Source organism: Azolla caroliniana, unplaced genomic scaffold (assembly GCF_043228905.1).
Source record: "Azolla caroliniana isolate FFs.n. ecotype wild unplaced genomic scaffold, voAzoCaro1.0.p SCAF_11, whole genome shotgun sequence".
Lineage (NCBI taxonomy): Eukaryota > Viridiplantae > Streptophyta > Polypodiopsida > Salviniales > Salviniaceae > Azolla > Azolla caroliniana.
In genome coordinates, this window is record NW_028230446.1 from 21,093,040 (window position 1) to 21,112,971 (window position 19,932).

Below are 19,932 nucleotides of genomic sequence, written 5' to 3' on the forward strand. Positions count from 1 at the left end.
AATGTAAACATCCTTTATAAAGTTCGATACTGGGTCTTAGGAGTATTTTACATCATTGTATAAGAAAAGTTGTAAGCTCCTTGGTAGCTAGGTTCAAATTGTAGCCTTCGAGCCTTTTGTTCTTAATACTATTGGAGAAAATCTTTATAAAAAATATATATACTATCAACGAATCTCCAAAATGGATACAAAATTTATAATTGGAAAGTGGAAACACATGTTTAGGTAATATCACACTATTTGAAATTGGCAATCTAATTGTCCAATGGTCATCTTGACGCTAGTTTTAAAATATTTTAACATGGATTAATTATTGTTTTAAAATATTTCAAAAGTTTGGAAACATTTTCAAGATAGATTATCATTTATTGTAAAGACCTTCTTCAAGACAACTCAAAAAAGATACATCGTTAAACATCTGTATATGCTGGAAAGTCAGTAGTTTTAAAATACAAAGTTCCAAAATAGATTTATCATTTACTGTAATGACCTTCAAGACAAAGCAAAAAAGATAGATGTCCACACATTTTGTAAAGTCAGTAGTTTTTAAATACAAAGTTTTATGTGAAAAGTGGGAGGTTCTTATCGAACAAATATTTGTTTTTTTGTTTTTTTTGTTTTTTACCAATGAGGTGTCAATTGCAATTGTTAACTACTAGTATATATAAAATTTAGTACACATGCATTTTAGATGACAATTGGTCAACATAAACATCACGATTAGACATATGGAATCATGTTAATATGGTACTCATTGATGGCAACAAGTGAAATACATATGTAACATTTGAACACCAATACTCGTGCATCAACAACTCTTGCAAGGTTAAAATGCATGTAGCCTTTTCAACACCTTGTAGATACAAGCACATAAATACAAAACACTAGTGACACATGCATTGACATTATTGCAATTTGCAATCAAGAAATCAATCAAATAGGGCTTATTTGCAAGTTGTGATTTGGTGTTGTGATATTAGATATTGTTTCTAGAAATGATTGGAGGCCAAACAAGGACGAGGGACAAATTGCACGAACGCTATAAGCTTGTTCACGGAGGGTGTTGCTAGATGGCAAACGCATGAGAGAGGATATGGCATCGTCGAACTCGGCACACGTGGGCGAAGGTGGAAGGGAACCTATCCCCATCTCGAGAATGTGCACAAGGCTCCAACAATTGGTGCGTTGGTCAAGCAACTGGGGCCAACCAATGATGGGGACACCTGAGGTGATGGTCTCAAGGGTCGAGTTCCAACTGCAATGCATAAGGAAGCCACCGACGGATGGGTGCGAAAGCACTTGAACCTCGGGTACCCATTTGACCACTTTCCCATAAACGTGTAAACCAACAAGTTGAGCTACAATTTCATTAGTGAGGGTTGCAATGCCATGCAAGACCCAAAAGAAGGGTTGGCTCGAGTGCAACATGAGGGCGGCTGCTAATTCTAAGGCTTCATGGGGCATAAATTCATATAGGCTGCCCATAGATATGTATAAAACCAACAAGGGTTTATGAAGGCTCAACCAATCAATGCAATCCATCTCTTCGTCCAAGAGGCTAGTGCTACTAGGACCTCGAGTAGAGGAGTTTGGACATGTTGTAGTGTGATTAGTGTTGTGTGGTGGCAAGACTACGAGGGGCCCAATGGGGAAGATATTGGCTTTCATCTCATCGCAGAGTGCCCTGTACACTTGGCTCTCTAGGTTCGGGAAGGAATTGAAGATCACGCCTATTTGTTTTTTACCAATGAGGTGTCAATTGCAATTGTTAACTACTAGTATATTTAGTACACATGCATTTTAGATGACAATTGGTCAACATAAACATCACGATTAGACATATGGAATCGTGTTAATATGTTACTCGTTGATTGCAACAAGTGAAATACATATGTAACATTTGAACACCAATACTTGTGCATCAACAACTCTTGCAAGGTTAAAATGCATGTAGCCTTTTCAACACCTTGTAGATACAAGCACATAAATACAAAACACTAGTGACACATGCATTGACATTATTGCAATTTGCAATCAAGAAATCAATCAAATAGGGCTTATTTGCAAGTCGTGATTTGGTGTTGTGATATTAGATATTGTTTCTAGAAATGATTGGAGGCCAAACAAGGATGAGGGACAAATTGCACAAACGCTAGAAGCTCGTTCACGGAGGGTGTTGCTAGATGGCAAGCACATGAGAGAGGATATGGCATCGTCGAACTCAGCACGCGTGGGCGAAGGTGGAAGGGGACCTATCCCCATCTCGAGAACGTGCACAAGGCTCCAACAATTGGTGCGTTGGTCAAGCAACTGGGGCCAACCAATGATGGGGACACCTGAGGTGATGGTCTCAAGGGTCGAGTTCCACCCGCAATGCGTAAGGAAGCCACCGATAGATGGGTGCGAAAGCACTTGAACTTGGGGTGCCCACTTGACCACTTTCCCATCAACGTGTGACCCAACAAGCTGAGCTACAATTTCATCAGCGAGGGTTGCAGTGCCACGCAAGACCCAAAGGAAGGGTTGGCTCGGGCGCAACAGGAGGGCGGCTGCTAATTCTAAGGCTTCACGGGGTGTAAATTCATATAGGCTACCCATAGATATGTATAAAACCGACGAGGGTTTATGAAGGCTCAACCAATCAATGCAATCCATCTCTTCGTCCAAGAGGCTAGAGCAACTAGGACCTGGGGTGGAGGAGTGTGGACATGGTGTAGTGTGATTAGTGTTGCGTGGTGGCTGGACTACGAGGGGCCCAATGGGGAAGATATTGGCTTTCATCTCATCGCAGAGTGCCCTGTACACCTGGGTCTCTAGGTCCGGGAAGGAATTGAAGACCACGCCTAGGGTTTCATCCAAGACCTCCATCTGTTTGGACACGTGGAATCTCATCCACTCAGCGCTCCTCTCACCGTCTGGCGTGTGGAAGGGCAGATCCGAGCCGCGCAGCTCTGCTATTCCAGGGATGCAATCCCGGATCCTTATCTGCTCTCTCTTTGGTCCGGTATAGACTGCATAGCAATCCATAAACGCTTATTACTACGTATTTGATTATTGATATACATAAATGAAGTGCAATGAGTGTGTTCACGATTGGTAATGGTTTGATTACCCTCTTCGGAGAAAGGATCCACAGGAGCAATGTGGGCGGTGATCTTGCTGTAGCTGTAGGCACATGCAAAGGTGGCCATGGAATTCGGCCAGAATGCGAAGCGCGGGATCTCGTATTTCCGAGCCAAACCATGGGACCACACAAGGAACGAGTCGGAGATGATGCATGTGATGTAGTCGAAGGGAGGAAAGTCGATCGCATTGCCTCCCGAATCAATATTAGAGGCGATTCGATCGAACCCGGAACCATCCTTAGGGTTACTAGGATCATCGGTGCTTGGATTGATGATAATAGATGGAGGAGGAGTACTAGGGCGGCGGAGAATTGTGGCGAGAAGGAGGTCAAAGGAAGTAGGGAGCGCGGTGTCGATGGACATGATGACATCGAAATCCATGGGATCCCGGTTATGAGACGGCGGGAGGCCATCGGAGATACCCACCAGGAAAATCCGGTCATTTTCCGATGTCTTCTTCAGTGAGTCGGGCGAGGCCCCGGCCACATCCTTGCCCACGTTCTTAACATGATGATCCTTCGCATTATTAGAGATGATGCAAGCCCTCTTTGTCCTCTGCAAGCGTGACACATTGAATTCAGTCGTCACGAACGTGACAAAGACTCCGGACGACGCTAAGAGAGTGGCCATTCTTAGGAGCGGAGTTATGTGGCCTTGCAGTGGGTAGGCCAACATGACCACATGCGGCACCACCCCATGGCTATAGCCAGATTTGTGAACAGAGCTATTATAATCACTGGCTTCCACTGTAATTGCAGATCCAACCATTCTTGCCGGGCCTGACGACTTTATGTCTTCTTCGCTAACCATAGCTTGTGCTCCGTTTTACCTACCAAAAATCTGCCCTTGGAATCTTCAGCTTGTTATAAGAGATGGCCCAATAAATTTAGGGTTTGTGAATTTATGTTAAGCAGCTGTCCGGAGATGATTGTAAATGACCTCGTCTCGCAATAATAATTGAGGAAATCTCTACCTGATTATCTCATCTCTTCTTCTTCTCTACACTCACTCTCTCTTCTTGAGGCAAGGAATTTGAGGACCGGTCCCTAACCTCGTTTTCATGCTTGATTCATGGTAGTTGTAAATGATCACCTTGTCTTTTACTTATATGGATAAACTAATGAATAAGTTGTTACTTCGTTTTATTATTAAAAGAATATTTGTAAATGCATCGTAGAGTGACCCTCATATGAAAACTTGACAATTGTAAATAAATAAATAAATAAATACTTGACAATTGAGGAACCCCTTTCCATTAAAATAACTTAATAGTGCATAATACATATGATGACCTCTACAGGTATTATAACCTATCCTCTTCATGACGTATCAATGTCTTCTAAAGGTATAGCCTACCCTCTTCATGACGTATCCACGTTTTCATGACACATTGATGAAGCTACGTATTTGCTTTGATTACTCATTGCGTGACATGACACATCAATGAAGCTACATATTTGCTTTGATTACTCATTGTGTGACATGACACATCCATGAAGCAACATATTTGCTTTGATTACTCATTGGGTGACATGCAAGCAGCCACACATGACCGACAAGATAATATGCAATGTCTCCAACCATGTCAATCCATGGATCGAGAGATGGATTACCCTCATCCAAGGGTGTACATCGCTAATTGTTTTGTCATTTTCTTCTTTTCGCCGACCCTCCATTTTTTATGCACAAATATGACAAGGACGGGGTCATAGTGGGGCAGGAATGGTCTCCGTCACCATCAAGTGAACCACCCACCTTACATATCGTCTAAACTTTATACTAATGACCATAGTTTTTATGGCAATCAATATTGATATTGATATTGTTGCATTATTACTTGTGAGCCAACTCTTGTGGACTATCGATTTGTTAACCTTGACAATTTTGAACCAACATAACCAACGTTTATTGACGACTATCACTATGAGTACTAATTTAGATACAATTGGAAATGCTAGGTTACGGTAGCCATTACAAAATTCATAAAAATTGTGGCAATGCGCAAAATCATTCCATTTTTTAACTTCGAATATTTGGCACAATGATTGTGTTTGTTTTAATAAATCCTAAATACAAGTCTCTTTTACGATGAGTGATCAAAACTTATGCCCTCCTTGTGGTTGTCATTTGTTCTTGTTAGCGCGCATCCCTGAAAGTCGTCCAATTTAACATTGGCCTTCGATGCGTGTAGGTTGTAGCCAAGTAGAATACATATCTATTTCAACGAGAGATTGAAATAAGGACCCAATATGTTCACAATGAAAGAGGAGGAAGACATTTAAGCAAGATCAATAAAAGATGAAGAATTCTAAACCAAATAAATGGTAACGAGGAGAATGCATTAATGTGAGTGATGCGCACAACAAATCCCAATGGGGAAGTGCAGTGGAGAACATGTGGCTCCAGGGCTTCAATGCCACTTACATACGGAGCATTGCATAAAAATAGTAAAGGAATCTTGTTATAGGGCCACCACGCCCATCATAGGATGCACCAATAGATTCCGCAATGCTCAGTGAGATTTTTCCACAAACCAAACTATCACAAATCATGAAAGATTTCAAAGTTCGCACATTATATCACATATGTTGCACCAAGCTTCAGGACCATCTCTTTCTTTGAATTGAGAAACCACTCTCACTAACAATGGTAGAACACATCCCTTTGTTTGTTGCCCACACCATTGTTGATGTTCTCTTTGACGTGAGAGGCAAGGGATCGTGGCGTGAGTGAGAATATTTGTTGACTATGCTTTATTTTGCCTCGAAACAAGTTTGGGCCATTGTTTTCTTAAACAATGCATTGCATTTGACCACATTTGAGTTTGCTTTCCACACATTTGTCAATCTTGCCCACTATCTACACAATCCTCTCACAACCCCATTGTGCACACATGATTGCAATATTTATTAGTAAAATTCCCCAATCAACATTGAGCATCATTGCTTAATTCAAACAGAATATTTTAAAAAAGGTTTGCTTTAGGTCTAGTAGGTCATATGGCCTCCCACGATCATAATAAAATATATCTCTAGATGTGTCGATATCTTCCTTACCAAATCTCACATTTTGTCAACAAACAATTTCTAACAATTCATCTCTATTGAATTGAGGATATTTTTATCATTCAAAATATTGACAATGTTTTTCCATAAAGACATTTCGAGTGATGGATGTACATTTGACATTTACAAGTATCATATGGTTCATTCAATGTCCTATATATTTTAATAACAAGCTACTTATATTTTGTCCAAATTGGAACTTGTATTTCTCCAGTTACATACAACGTTGCCCTTTATGTTACCTAGAGGGGTATATTTGAAACACATAGCTTTTATATTTGGAAAATCATAAACATTTATATTAAATTATATATTTTTGGTTTATGCATTGATTTTTATCATTATAGGGAGGCCTTTTATTTTTATTATTGAGTTCTATGTTTAATATATTTCCTAAAGGTACTTTGAAAATAACCTTCCACCGTGTCCTTGTCTTTCCATTATTTGCCTATTGTAGTTCATCCCCTTTTTCTTGACTAGATGACTAAATCTTCCAAACTTTCCCCTCGTTAGGGGCTTAAGTGAGGATGTTTTGAGAATGATCAAAAACTTGAGTGGCACTTTGTAGAGCACAAAAAAACATAGATGGCATTTTAGAGTTTTTTTCCGTAGGCAGTAAAGTACATTTAATATTGGGGATGCATTTGAAATAGCTTATAAAAACTACACACACACACACATTGTAGGTACGTTTGACTCATTTGAGTTTGTGATTAAAGAAGCCAAGGAGTAGGAACTTGCTATGGTGACTTGAAATCGGAATTGAAGATATGGCACCCATGTTGTACTCAAGCATAAAAGCGAGGTTGTAAAAAAATGTGCAAGCCACACGCATTTTACCCTTGTTGATAGAGAATGAGACAATCTTGTAATAATATTATTTTTTAGGGTATCATGTGAGTCATATTATTGGTCTCCACAAGAGATGATAACAAATACATAATATATGATATGATTATAGTATCCTTCTACAGAGTGTGAAGAGTCCAAGATTGACAATATCATCGGGGGGGAGGGGGGGGGGGGGGGCTGTCTCTAGTTGGAAGGATAATTTTATATCATAAACATGATCAAGTTGTAATAAGGATGAAACTCATCCAAAAGAGCTCAAAGGGTAATTAACCAACAATACTATCACCGGTAGTAAAGTTCCTTGAACCATCCGGCTATGGATAAGAGATCCTACTATTGTTGAGCGGTCAAAGGATTGTTTGGCCGACCAGAAAGGCCAGCCAATGATGGTTTCGTGGACATAGGACGAGGTGTTATGGTATGGTCACACTAACTCACTCAGAAAGGTCGTAAAAACTGAACATTCTTAGAAGTTAGAACTAGGGTATGTTGTGTTGTATTGCGCCTTAAATGTTTTGTTTTTTTACATAATGCATTTACAAATTTGCGAGGTGGGCACCATTTTATCCATTTGCTGCTGAGCTGAGCTGAGCTGAGCTTAAACCTTCGATACAGAAAGAAGGAAGCGAGATGAAGACGACGAAAAAATAGGAAAGAAGGAGAAAGAAGAGAAGAAGCGGAAGCAGAAGCAGAAGCAGAAGCAGAAGGAACAGAAAAAGAGAAAGAAAGAAAGAAAGAAAGAAAGCGAGAGAACAAGAAGCGAAGTAATTAGAAGAGAAGAGAAGATGATGGTCGCTGGACTATGGCGATCTCCTCTCTCATACAGCACTCCGTCTTCATCATTATCATCATCATCATGTCATACCTATTCCCGCATCTTCCCCTCCTCTCCAGCTTCTATGTCGAATTTCTTTGCTCCTCTTCTAGAGAGGTACATTAAAGGGATTGACTGGACAATGTCAGTAGTGACAGCAGATAAATTAGAATCTGGTTCTTCTTCACTGAAGATCTCTGCAGAGAGTCCAGATGTTTCCCAAAAATCTACAAATGGACACTTGCTTCAGCCAATCTCTGTTTTGATACCTTTTGGAAATCGACAGGTATGTCTTCTTCCAGTAATTTCGTGATTGTTTAATTAAAAAACGTGATAATTTTGTTATTTTCTTCTAGTTAATTCAATGCATTGCCATAAAAAAAGATCGTCAAATAAGAAAAGCTATCAATTTGTTTTCTTCTTCTAGTTATTGATAGTAATTTGATGTATTTCTGAGAAAAAAACTTTTGAATAAGAAGCTGTTGAATGCTGTTTCTCGTCTTCTCTTTCTTCTTATGTAGATAACAGTAGAGACGGGACTCATTGGTAGACAAGCAAGTGGTGCTGCGACTGTCATTGATGGAGAGACGGTATGTTTTTATGTGCTTTATGATTCAAAATAATTATGCTCTAATCATGCATTAGGGTCAAAATTATGGCTAGAGATAGAGATGGTATACGTTGTGAGCATCATGTATAATGATGCAGTGATTTTGCATTAGGAGTCAACATTATGTTTAGTGATAGAGTAGTTTTGGTATATAAAGGGGTCAGTTACTCATTTTCATTTATTAATTCAATAATTGTCCCATAGTAGGGTTTTGGTATATAGAAGGGTTAGTTAATATTTTTCATCCATAGTTTGGAGAGATATTGTGGGGACATAACCTGGGTTTTGGTATATAGATTGTTGGCTACCTTTTTGCAGTGATGCTGATTCTATTACATATGGAGAGACAGTAATTTGCAAGCAAGAGTAACCAAATATTAATCATGCCTTGAATGCCAAATTAAGGCTAGAGATCAGAAACATGTATGACCAGACATGTAACTATAGTTCCTTATGTTTTCGGCTTTAGAAGTTAGATAAAACGTAGAAATAGGATCTATTATGAAGTCGTTGACCAATGTTCCTCTAAAGTTTTGACAACTACGGGCTGGACATAAAATAGGGTTTCATTATATAAATGATTAATACCTTTTTGAACCCATAATCTCGACAAGCTACAGTTATGATGCTATGTCCTAAACACAACCTAGGTTTTTGGTATAAGCGGCTACCTATCATTTTGCACTCTTTCCTAATCTCTTTTATAATTGTCATCATTGATAGTTGCAATGGTTGGCTATGTCTTGAAGTGCATGAACCACTCACATGATTCATGCCATTTGCCTGAGTGTGCCATATGGGATGCCTACTAGACATTGCTAGGAGGATTAGGAGTTGTTCTGGGGGTTATTCAATTAGGAGAAGACTCATACTTTAGTCCTGTCCTTGTTTAACACCTCAATTATTGTTTTGTAAATTTAAGTACATCATTAGGATCAATCCCTCATTACATTATAACTATGTTTGGCTTTTTGGGTCTAAGCATAAGGCTTATGCCTAATGAAGATTTATTTGGCTGCCTTAGATGGTGTATGCCACAGCTTGCGCTTCTGAGGAAGAATGCGAACCAACTGACTTCATTCCACTTTCAGTTCACTATCAAGAGCGTTACTCGGCTGCTGGCAGAACAAGGTCAGTTATAAATAACATAAATGCCACTTACACTTAGGTTAACTCTCCACCGAGGGTTTGAAATGTGTTGTATTGATTGCAGTGGAGGCTTCTTTAAGCGAGAAGGAAGGGCGAAAGATAATGAGGCAAGCTACTGAGGATATTTCTGTGTTTAAATTCTGTTCTTTCCTGTTCTTTAAAAATTGAGTCTCTGCTCAAGAATTGTAACTTTTTTCTCCTCAAATGAGCAAACTGGAGCAGAAAGATAGTGAACGTTAGTTCTCTAGTGACTTCCTCTGACAAAACAGTTACCAATGTATAGTTGTGGCACAAACAAAATACAATGTGGCCAGATGATGTACCTAGGACACAACTATATATGTCAGTGCATCAATGAGACTGAGTATGTAAAACATGTCATATGATGTATCTACACAAGTTTGGGAAACCACTCTAATTCCTTTCTTTAAAATCAAAATAGTGGCTAAATGATACTAGTCCATCTTGATCTTACGAGTAGAAGGATAAGAAAAACGAAAAGAAAAACGAAAAGAAAAGAAAAGGATAGAAAAGAAAGAAAGAAAGATATATTAACGTCTTTTAAGAGGCCAAAATGGCCTATAAGACCAAACAAGAGATTGCATCTTAAGTGTTGTCTCGTCTTTGAGAACAACAAATCAAAATAAATTAAATATTACTCAGTAAATATTAAAGTAAATAAGATAGAAAGAGACTAAAGAATCTGGTTTTCGGCACATGTGAGATTCTCAAGTTAGATATATTGTAACTTTTGTCTTCAAAAGATCTCTAGCATATGTCGATCCAGAATGGAGAGGTCTCCCAAGCAAGGGAAGCACCTGCGATGGTGGGAGATAATGGCCTTTATCTATTGATGACAAGGGTGTTGAGGTCATGGTCTGTGGGTCCGGGGCCTACGTGCATGACAAATTGCTATCGCCCGATCTATTGTAACCCCTTTGTTATGTACTGGTTGGGAGTCTCATTGATTGACTTGTAGCATTAATAGGAGGGATGGGGGTAAAGAAAGTTGTGATTGTTTTTTGTGGATGAGCTTGTGTGGCTGTACTATTGTCCTTCAACAACTTTTCCCTATGTCTCGAGTTCTAACAAGCAAAGTCCTAGGCACTGTTGGTCCTCATATTCCATTACCTTGCATAGTGGGCCAAAGACTTGTTTAAAGAGGCAATGGTGTCTCCCTCTTACTTCATAAAAAACACTACAGTGACAAACATAGTGTTCTTCAGATTCCACTACTTAATGACACAGTTGGCAATTCTTTCTTCTAGAGGTATTCTTGTATACTTGCCTACCTCAATCTCTAACTGATGTGATGAAGTTTGCAGCTGCCCTATCACACTGCGCAACGCATAGGATAGATGTATGTCCATATAAAGTGGCCTAGTGATGAATCTAGTGCATTTATACTTATTGCATGTGACTCGAACCAGTGCTGCATTTCAGCATTCCAACAATGAATATCTCCATTTTACCTCATGCCATTGCTGGTGCTTCCCTCGTTTCATAGGCCTCTCCATTCTGGATTGACTTTACTAGAGATCTTTTGAAGAAAAAAGTACAGTAAATCTGATTTGAAAATCTTACATGAATAGATGACAAGAGTCTTTAGTCATGTCTTAATTTTATTTCAATTTACGTTATTATTATTTTTATGTTTATTTTGGTTTCCTGTTCTCAAAGATAAGACAACCTATTAAGATGTAATCTTTTGTTTGGTTTTATAGGCCATTTTGGCCTCTTTGAAAGATGTTTCCTTCTTCCATCTGCCCATACCGTAAATTCTGCTTCTAGGACTGAGCCATATTGCAGAGCCAAGTAACTTGCCAATCATGAGAGTCCTATAGTTGCAAGATATCATGGGATGTTTGCTCTTGAAGGATGGTGCAATGGTATTTTCAATTCAGTTGGCAGGAAAACCGTAACTCAACTCTATTACAGATGTGTGCAAGAATGAGGACAAAGATGTTGTGAGCGTAGATAAAATGCGCAGCTACCCAATCCATCGTGATCTTGGGCCTTTTCAAATTGTAACTAATCAATGGCATTTCTCACCTTTTATAGGGAAAAAGGTGAACTCATGTGGGTGCAACTGGTATTTCAATGGCATTTCTCATCTTTCATAGGAAAAAAGGCAAACCCAATGGCATTTCTCACCTTTTGCTTTCCATTCCTAGGAACAACTAGTACATGTTGCCTACAAATTTAGCCAAATATAATCTCATGTTCTTCTTCACAAATCGTGAGAAGGTTGTTGTTCTTTGTTTATGTGTGCAAATCCCCCAGATCACTTCTCATTGCAAGCGTCTCCTTATATCAAGATATTCCTCATTGTGCCAACTTATTTATGGGGATCTACTACGTACATGTGCACTGCTGACTGTAATGCAGGGAAATGTATTTGCTGCATAATATATTGATTTTGATACTGCTCGTATTTAGCGTGCCCAGTTCTGTTCTTAGCATGCACATCAGTTTGGCATTTATTCTTAATTGTAAAGTGTATATATGCATAATCCACTGTCAAACCAATAGAGTTTTCTAGAGATAGAGAATTTCTTTTATCTAGTGCGGAAAGAAAGATATATTAGCGTCTTTTAAGAGGCCAAAATGGCCTATAAGACCAAACAAGAGATATATGAGACTAATCATAATTACAAATATGGCTGAATTTTTGTTATCCATACCAAATAAAAAGTAAATGCTTAAGTTTTTTTTGGCATTAAATAACATGAACTTGTGAATGAAGCTAAACAAGGGGAGGCTATATACAGAAAGATTACACTCTTCCAACGGTAGATCAATTTACCGAGCTTTAGCAGTGGGCACCTGGTTGGGATATGGATGGATAGTAGAGGTTTCTTAGAATCCGAATATTTGGGATGGTCTTTATGCATAGGCGAATGGCAGGCAGTTATTAGATTTTTACTATATGGCATAAATACAGAACAGCAGCATACCCAGCCGCAACGTTGACTCGTGAATATATAGATGGGAGCATTTCCTAGTTGTTCTTAGGTGTCAAGTGAAGAAGTTATGAGAGCACATGATTGATTAATCATCACACATGGTATGAGAGCACCGCACACCCATGTGAGATGAGAGATTATTGGCAGTGGATGAATCTCTAGATGCTGGATGGCCATGGACTAGGGAAAGACGTTGATGATCACTTGCAGTTGAGCATAGATTATCCATGAGGAAGATGTGACAAGATGGGGAAGAAATGAAATGAAATGCTGATTCATGTCTTAAAAAGACCAAGATGATCTATGAGACCAAAAACATTACATCCAAAGAGGCCTTCTGAGTACATGCGACTTCTCCCTTCTCTTAATTTTCTCATGTTCTCGTATGTAAATCAATATAGACCACTGGAATGGCTCTATGCCACACCTTTTGTTTGCATTTCTGGTTTTGTATTGTATGTTCTCATCAAATAGACAATCTGGCAAGCCTGTTTATTTTGTTGCTTTACACACAAGACATGACATTTTTAGAACTTTTTATAATATACTTTCTGTTGTATGACAAAGAAATCCTGTTTTTTTTTTTTTGTATGCAGGTCATTGTATGTAGGTTGATTGACAGACCCCTGAGACCTATGATGGCCAAAGGGTTCAACTATGAAACTCAAATACTTTCGTGGGTAAGTTGAATCGCTTTATATTGTGCATAGTTAAATTCAAAACCACTCATATATTTTGTCTTTCATTTTTCTCCTGTCTCATTGTCATTGACAGAAGGAATATTCTATGTGCCCATTTTATTTTTCATTAGAAGTACAGGGACTCAAGTGACCTATCAAACAGGCTATGGAATAAAGGCTTTTGTTACCTAGGATTTTTCTGTCTTTTGTTGGGCAATTGCTATTTAGTACTGAGATTCTATGATGTATATGAGGGATAAACCTGATCTGCAGAAGCACGTGCAGTATAGTAATCCTCAGACTGATTTTCGCACTATCTAACAGTCTCTAGTGTAGGCAATTTTAGAACTTCGTTAGCTGCAGTACATTGACGTAAATAACTTGAATAGCCTAGCAATTATCCAGAAAGTACTATATCTTTAGCTAGTATACATCCAGGATGGCTTGTTCTGTTCACTTGGTGTCCCTTTCTTGTCATGGAAATTTGCATTATAAGCCCATCACCTAATAATTGAACTTCAATTTAGTGAACGTTTTTTATGTGTATCTTGTTGCATTTCAGGTCTTCAGCTATGATGCTATACATTCTCCAGAACCGCTGGCAATCATAGCTGCCAGTGCTGCCTTGTAAGTGAATGAGAGAAGAGGATGCTAAAAGTAGAACAGAACTGAGTGCATACTGCACCTGATGGAGTTGGTTTTATTGTTGAGCATACTGAATTTGTTTACAAGCTTGAAAACCTCTAGAAATGAACATTATTTGCTTAATTTCCTTATAACACGAGATTGTCTATTAGTGTGCCATTGCTCTAAATTTTCAGTGTTCCATATATGAATCTGTGTTTTCCCTCACATACTTTGTATGTCTGTCTTTAAATAATATGAATATATTCTGATAGCATGATATGTCACTCTGCATTATTCATGAATAGTTACGAATGTCTTCTTAAAGAACATCTTGTTAAGGTAATATATTTTCTGTTGAATGAAATCAAACAGTGCTTCGTGGTACTTCCACGTTCAACACATTGTTGATCTCTCAAAATCGCCTTTAGAAAACAATGCTGTTTTAGTTCAGTGTGCTAGGTTTTGCAGGAATTAAGGAAACATTTTTCTTGTAAAACGAAATGTCACGAGCATCTGTTCTTAGGATGAAGTTACTGAAAGTCTACAAGTCGAAGAAACATATGATTGTCTTGGAGAAATGTTCTCTTGGAATGAGCTAACTGTTTAAAACTCTTTAAGCAGAAAGTCAACATAATATACATTGATACCCACTTTCCATGAAAAAATTCTGAGAGGGATGGGGAGGACAGTATGTTTATATGTGTCAGTTTTAATTGGCAACAATGTGATGTATTACTAAAACGTACCATCCTCTCAAAATAAGCTGCATAACTGTAGTGCTTTTGCCTTTCTGTAGCATGTATCGATCGAGCATGGGATAGAAAATCTATCTCAAAACGAGCTAGTGTGGGAGAGTCTTCTGTCATGTCTGATTTTGTGATGCCTTTTTTTCTCTATGCAGAGCACTTTCGGATGTACCTGTCACGAAGGTTATAGGCGCTGTACGCATTGGCATGGTAAATGGAGAATTTATAGTTAACCCAACTGTTCAAGAGTTGAAATCCTCAAGGCTTGACATGGTTATGGCTGGATCCGAAGATTCTGTAATTATGATTGAGGTGAGAAAGAATCATGTTAATGCATAAAGCTCCGCTTCTGTCTGTGTTAATCTGTTCCCATTTAACTCTATTCATGATTTGAGTCTAGCAATTATTCCAACTTTATACACTTAATGATATAAAATTGGTCTGAATACATCTGTCATATACTGCTTTAAATCATATTGTGCACTGTTGTTGTATTACAACACCTCATTAAAATCGTTTTAAGCTGAACTGGAACTTGTGAAATACCAAATAATTATTTGTATGGTGATTATATTCAGACTTGGGATATTTAATTAACCATTACTCTGGTAAATTTTCTAAAGGAACTGCTGAAAAGGTCCATAGAAAATAACAAGCTAGGAACAGAGGAGTGTAAATCTGCAAGCATTGTTCACAATAAGAGGAAAAAGGGATTACATGTATTCTGTAGGCACAACTTGTAAGAGGATAAAAGGAAATGTCCCTTGTGAAATTTTTGTTTTTAAGAACTATCAAATATGCAATAATGTCTGATTTCTGTAATCTATGACATCAGAGGTTACATGCTCTAGATATATGATGTGTATCTCTGCTTGTTTAGGGACGTTGCGAGTTTGTAACTGAAGAGGAATTACTCCAAGCAATAGCAGTAGGCCAGGTATGTTATTGAATATATTTTTAAAAATAGAAATCATCATCTGAAAATTTATGCTTAAAATACTTCGCAGGAAGCTGTCAGCAAAGTATGCAATGGCTTGCAAGAACTTGTAACGAAAGCTGGTAAACCAAAGCGATATGACGCAATACATCTTCCACCCGTTACCATTCAAAAATATATTGAGGTGAATATTTTCAACTATATAGGATAATGTGCCAAGAACTATGTGATTTATATGTGATTGTATGCAGCTTGTGACCTTAAATGATGTAATCATAATATTATTTAGCTAATGTTGTAACCCTATATGAAAACGTATCTGTATAAAATGTTGTCAAACCATTAACTCCTAACATTGGATTATTTGATTGTTTTTTAATGAGATAGGAAAAGGGTCCATTCAGATTCTTACAATTCTTGGACATGATACCTTCTACATTAGTACCTTGATTCATCGCGCGCATAATACGCGCGTTAGAACATCACAACCACATCTTTTGGCCCATGATTTGAGAGAAAGAGAAAGAAAGAAAGAAAGATATATTAACGTCTTTTAAGAGGCCAAAATGGCCTATAAGACCAAACAAGAGATTACATCTTAAGTGTTGTTTCGTCTTTGAGAACAAGTCAAACTAAAATAAATATTGCTAAGTAAATATAAAATTAAATAAGATAAAAAGAGACTAAAGAATCTTGTTATTGATACATGTAAGATTCTCAAGTCAGATATATTGTAATTTTTGTCTTTGAAAGATCTCTAACATAGGTCGATCTAGAACAGAGAGGTTCACGAATCGAGGGAAACACCTGTGGTGGTGGGAGATAATGGCCTTTTTTTGTCGATGACAATGGTGGTGAGATCGTGGTCCATTGGTCTGGGGCCAAGGCCTACATGCACAACAAATTGGTATTGCCCGATCTATTGTAACCCCTTTGTTATGTCCTGGTTGGGAGCCCATTTGTGTATCCCTTGATTGACTTGTAGCATGAGTAGGACTGATGGGGCCAAAGAAAGTTGTGCTTGTCCTTTGTTAATGAGCTTCAACAACTTGTTGAAGAATTCTAGTTCTGATCTTGTTACCCATGCTTGAGTGGTGTTAAACATGAACCTTTGTCTGTGTTTAACACCACTTTAGTTTTATTCATGGTTATTGACAAACTATTATCCATACAAAATACTTTTAAGGCGTTAGATGTCTTTGTAGCCCCCTTTGAGTCAGAATTCAGCACAATATCATCAGCATATAGTATTTGTTTGGTGATGATCGCTAGGCATGCTCCTGAACGCTTGAACATCTCTATGTAATGTGATACCTCATCAATATAGAGACCGAAGAGAGTGGGTGAGTGTGCACATCTTTGTTTTGCTCCAATTGTGGTAGCCACAGCCTTTGACAAACTATTGGGGAACCACACTTTTCCTGACATGCATTCATGCAGTACATAAATTCCCCATTGCATATCTATAGGGATACCAAGAGCTTCTGGCTGTTGCATAAGCCAAGCAGGTGGTACAGCATCAAAGGCTTTTTGGAAATCCACAAAGCACCAATCATGATTGTCCGATAGTTGCTCGGCATCATGGGGTTTCCACTCTTGAGGATTGGCACAATGGTATGTGCTGTCCATCTAGTAGGGATTTCTTCACTCATAGCTCTATTTATTAAAGATGTGTGCTAACAATGGGAGCAAGATATCGCGGGCATAGATAAAGTGCTCACCTACCAATCCATCATGATCCCGGGCCTTCCCAAATTGTCTCCGATCATTGGCATTTCTTACATTTTGTGGAGTAAGAAAGGCGGATTTACATGGGTAGGGAAGTGGAGGCTGCTCCGAGATATCATATAGTAGCTTTGCATATTCATGCCACACTGGAGGTGAGGTCAGTTATGTTGTAGGTTGCCTCTCATTAAACATTTACCATGCTCTTTTACTTTCTTGTCCTAGGAACAAACGATACAAACGATCTTTAAATTTAGCTAAATACAATCTCTTCATCTTCCTCACGAGGCATTGGAAGGGGGGGGGGGTTACTACTCCATAGTAAAAATCTCTATCTGAAAATAATGCATGCACAAATGTGCTTAGCCTTCTTGGTGGAAATTTGAGTAGGACACTTCACATTATCATTGACCATCTAACAAGCCATCTTATTTGTTGCGAATTACATTGTATGCCGAGAATACAATAAGTAAATGATATTCATCCTCCATGAGGTTTTCATTGCATACATTGCATATCTTCATATTTGGGTGATGATGCCATGATGCTACCTTAACACTTAACTTATGTGAGCAAGTTCAAAGAAGTGTTGAGGCTCTTTGAGGGCCAAGGCTCATGGGGGTTGTGAGATGTGATTGGATATGTTTGGCATTTTTACAATGTATTGGGGCGCGTTCGTGTGCAAACATTGTGGTGGGAGCTCGGTCGGTTAATATTTTCAATGTAATATTCCAATTTTGACATTTTAGCATCTAGCCACTTCACAAAACAAAAGCGCTAGAAAAGCTTCACGATCATTATATGAATGCAGGTGGTAAAAGGATTTTTATGTTGGTTTTACGAGCATGTGGTGTGTAGCTAATATATATGAGAGAGATGCTTAGTTATTTCTAATTATTAGTCTGGTATCATCAGGAGTTGGTTGGTGAAGAGCTTATGGAGGCACTTAACATTGCTTCAAAAGCCTCTCGCAAAAGGGCCATTAGTGTTGTTGAAAATAAAGTGATGGAAACATTGAGTCGAAGGAATGCACAGGTAATACAACCCCCTCCAGAGGAAGAAGAGGTTCTTGAATATCATGAAGAGGTGGGTTTGATTGATGGAGAAGTTGATGAAGGGGATCTTCACGTTAAAGTGACATCCAAGAAAAGTTTAACTGAGGTGAGTCACTCTTATCTTGTATCTTCAGGATTTTTGCTTGGATGCATGAGCTGCTATTGTCTAGAATATTTTTAAATGAATTAAAAAAGCTATGCCGAGAGTCATGTAAATAAAGCTGATGTTTTCTACAGAACCTTGACCCTATTGATGTGAAAGTGGCTTTTAAGGATGTTACATCTAAGTTTATGCGGAAGCTTATTGTACAGGTAGAACTTTTTATATTCAAATATTGTGTTTATGTTTTGGAGTTCGTTTCCTGTGTCTCAAGTAAACGCTGAAGATTAAGTATGCTGTTAGCAATTTTAGAAGGTAAATGCACATGTATGCGTGATATAATTTTAGAAGTGATAGGATCACGTGAAATTTTTAGATTACGCTATTGTTGCAATTTCACAAGCATCATTTGTAACGTGGAAGTTGAGTTCCATTGTATAAATTGCTTAGCCATGTTGTTTGATTGTGGGATCGCTTATATTTACTGAACTTAGTTGAGTCTATTGCTCACAACTATATTTCTATTTACAGCATGAAGGATTCTATTATATTCATCTTACAGTCATAGTTTATACAGAGTAGGAAGAGAAGTGATGGGCGAGGATTGACAGATATCCGACCTATCCAGAGTGCATGCGGTTTATTGCCCCGGGCTCATGGCAGTGCGTTATTCACACGTGGGGAGACACAGGTGCTGTTTGTCTTCTATTCTACCTCTTGTAACATGAGTTTATAATTTTTTGGGTGAACTTACAACACTAGCATTTGGTTCTATTATAAAGCCATAAATATTGTTCTTCTTTGTGCGTTTGCACTATCCTAACACAATGACAAATTGGTGTGGAAGTACAGAGGATCAGAAAATATATCTTGCTCGTATTTGCTTTTTAATTTCTGTTCTGGGGATAGTCCTCTTTCATACAAGAAAACAGTGTCTAGAAATAGAAACTATTAGTTACTTATTTCAAAATTTAAATCTGACATTATCACTCCTTGCAATCCCTGATGTTTCTATATTTTTGCCTCTTGATGTCGCTATATTTCTTCCAATGAAGGTGCAATACCTGATGTTGATCTCTTATCTAGGACTGAGCCTGCAGGATCTGCATCTGTATATGCTTCTATATTAAGCCCCATTCCACTTCTAGAAAGAATACCGTGTTCTGGAACTGCCTACTGTACTGACTGCATATGTAATATCAGGCCTTGTATGGACTAAATAGATTATCTTTCAAGCCAAAATTTGGTACATTTCTTTGTCGACGCACTCGTCTTCCTTGTGTACTCCCAATTGTGGTACATTCATTGCTTGTGTCTGATAATGCCTTGGAAAAGTTTTGGGGATGCTAATGCTATTTAGGCTTGTAAGAAAGCATTTATTGGCTGGAGAACAATTCTGACTGAAACATATTTATAAAATCCCTTTCTATATTAACATAGTCTGATTTAGTGGATGGTTCAGCTTCTAATGAACAAGAAGA

General features: G+C 38.2%; 2 protein-coding genes across 2 annotated transcripts in view; one reads left to right on the forward strand and one right to left on the reverse strand.

Annotated features, from left to right (window-relative positions):
• Positions 1-1,840: 1,840 nt before the first annotated feature.
• Positions 1,841-4,151, reverse strand: LOC147858478 (7-deoxyloganetin glucosyltransferase-like). The gene is made up of 2 exons (XM_087327826.1): positions 3,113-4,151; positions 1,841-3,011 (listed from the first exon to the last, which is right to left on the reverse strand). Exons 1-2 carry the CDS (start codon positions 3,933-3,935, stop codon positions 2,047-2,049), a joined length of 1,788 nt encoding a protein of 595 aa, XP_087183952.1. The 5' UTR covers positions 3,936-4,151; the 3' UTR covers positions 1,841-2,046.
• Positions 4,152-5,771: 1,620 nt separating this feature from the next.
• RIF10 (polyribonucleotide nucleotidyltransferase) overlaps positions 5,772-19,932 on the forward strand; it is a 31,781-nt gene continuing 17,620 nt past the window's right edge. Inside the window, exons 1-13 of the mRNA XM_087327601.1 lie at positions 5,772-5,835; positions 7,658-8,142; positions 8,378-8,446; positions 9,491-9,597; positions 9,680-9,722; positions 13,178-13,261; positions 13,824-13,888; positions 14,790-14,946; positions 15,515-15,571; positions 15,642-15,755; positions 18,212-18,457; positions 18,589-18,663; positions 19,029-19,142. Coding sequence (XP_087183727.1) covers positions 5,772-5,835; positions 7,658-8,142; positions 8,378-8,446; positions 9,491-9,597; positions 9,680-9,722; positions 13,178-13,261; positions 13,824-13,888; positions 14,790-14,946; positions 15,515-15,571; positions 15,642-15,755; positions 18,212-18,457; positions 18,589-18,663; positions 19,029-19,142 — 1,680 coding nt within the window. The remainder of the gene's footprint in view (positions 5,836-7,657; positions 8,143-8,377; positions 8,447-9,490; positions 9,598-9,679; positions 9,723-13,177; positions 13,262-13,823; positions 13,889-14,789; positions 14,947-15,514; positions 15,572-15,641; positions 15,756-18,211; positions 18,458-18,588; positions 18,664-19,028; positions 19,143-19,932) is intronic.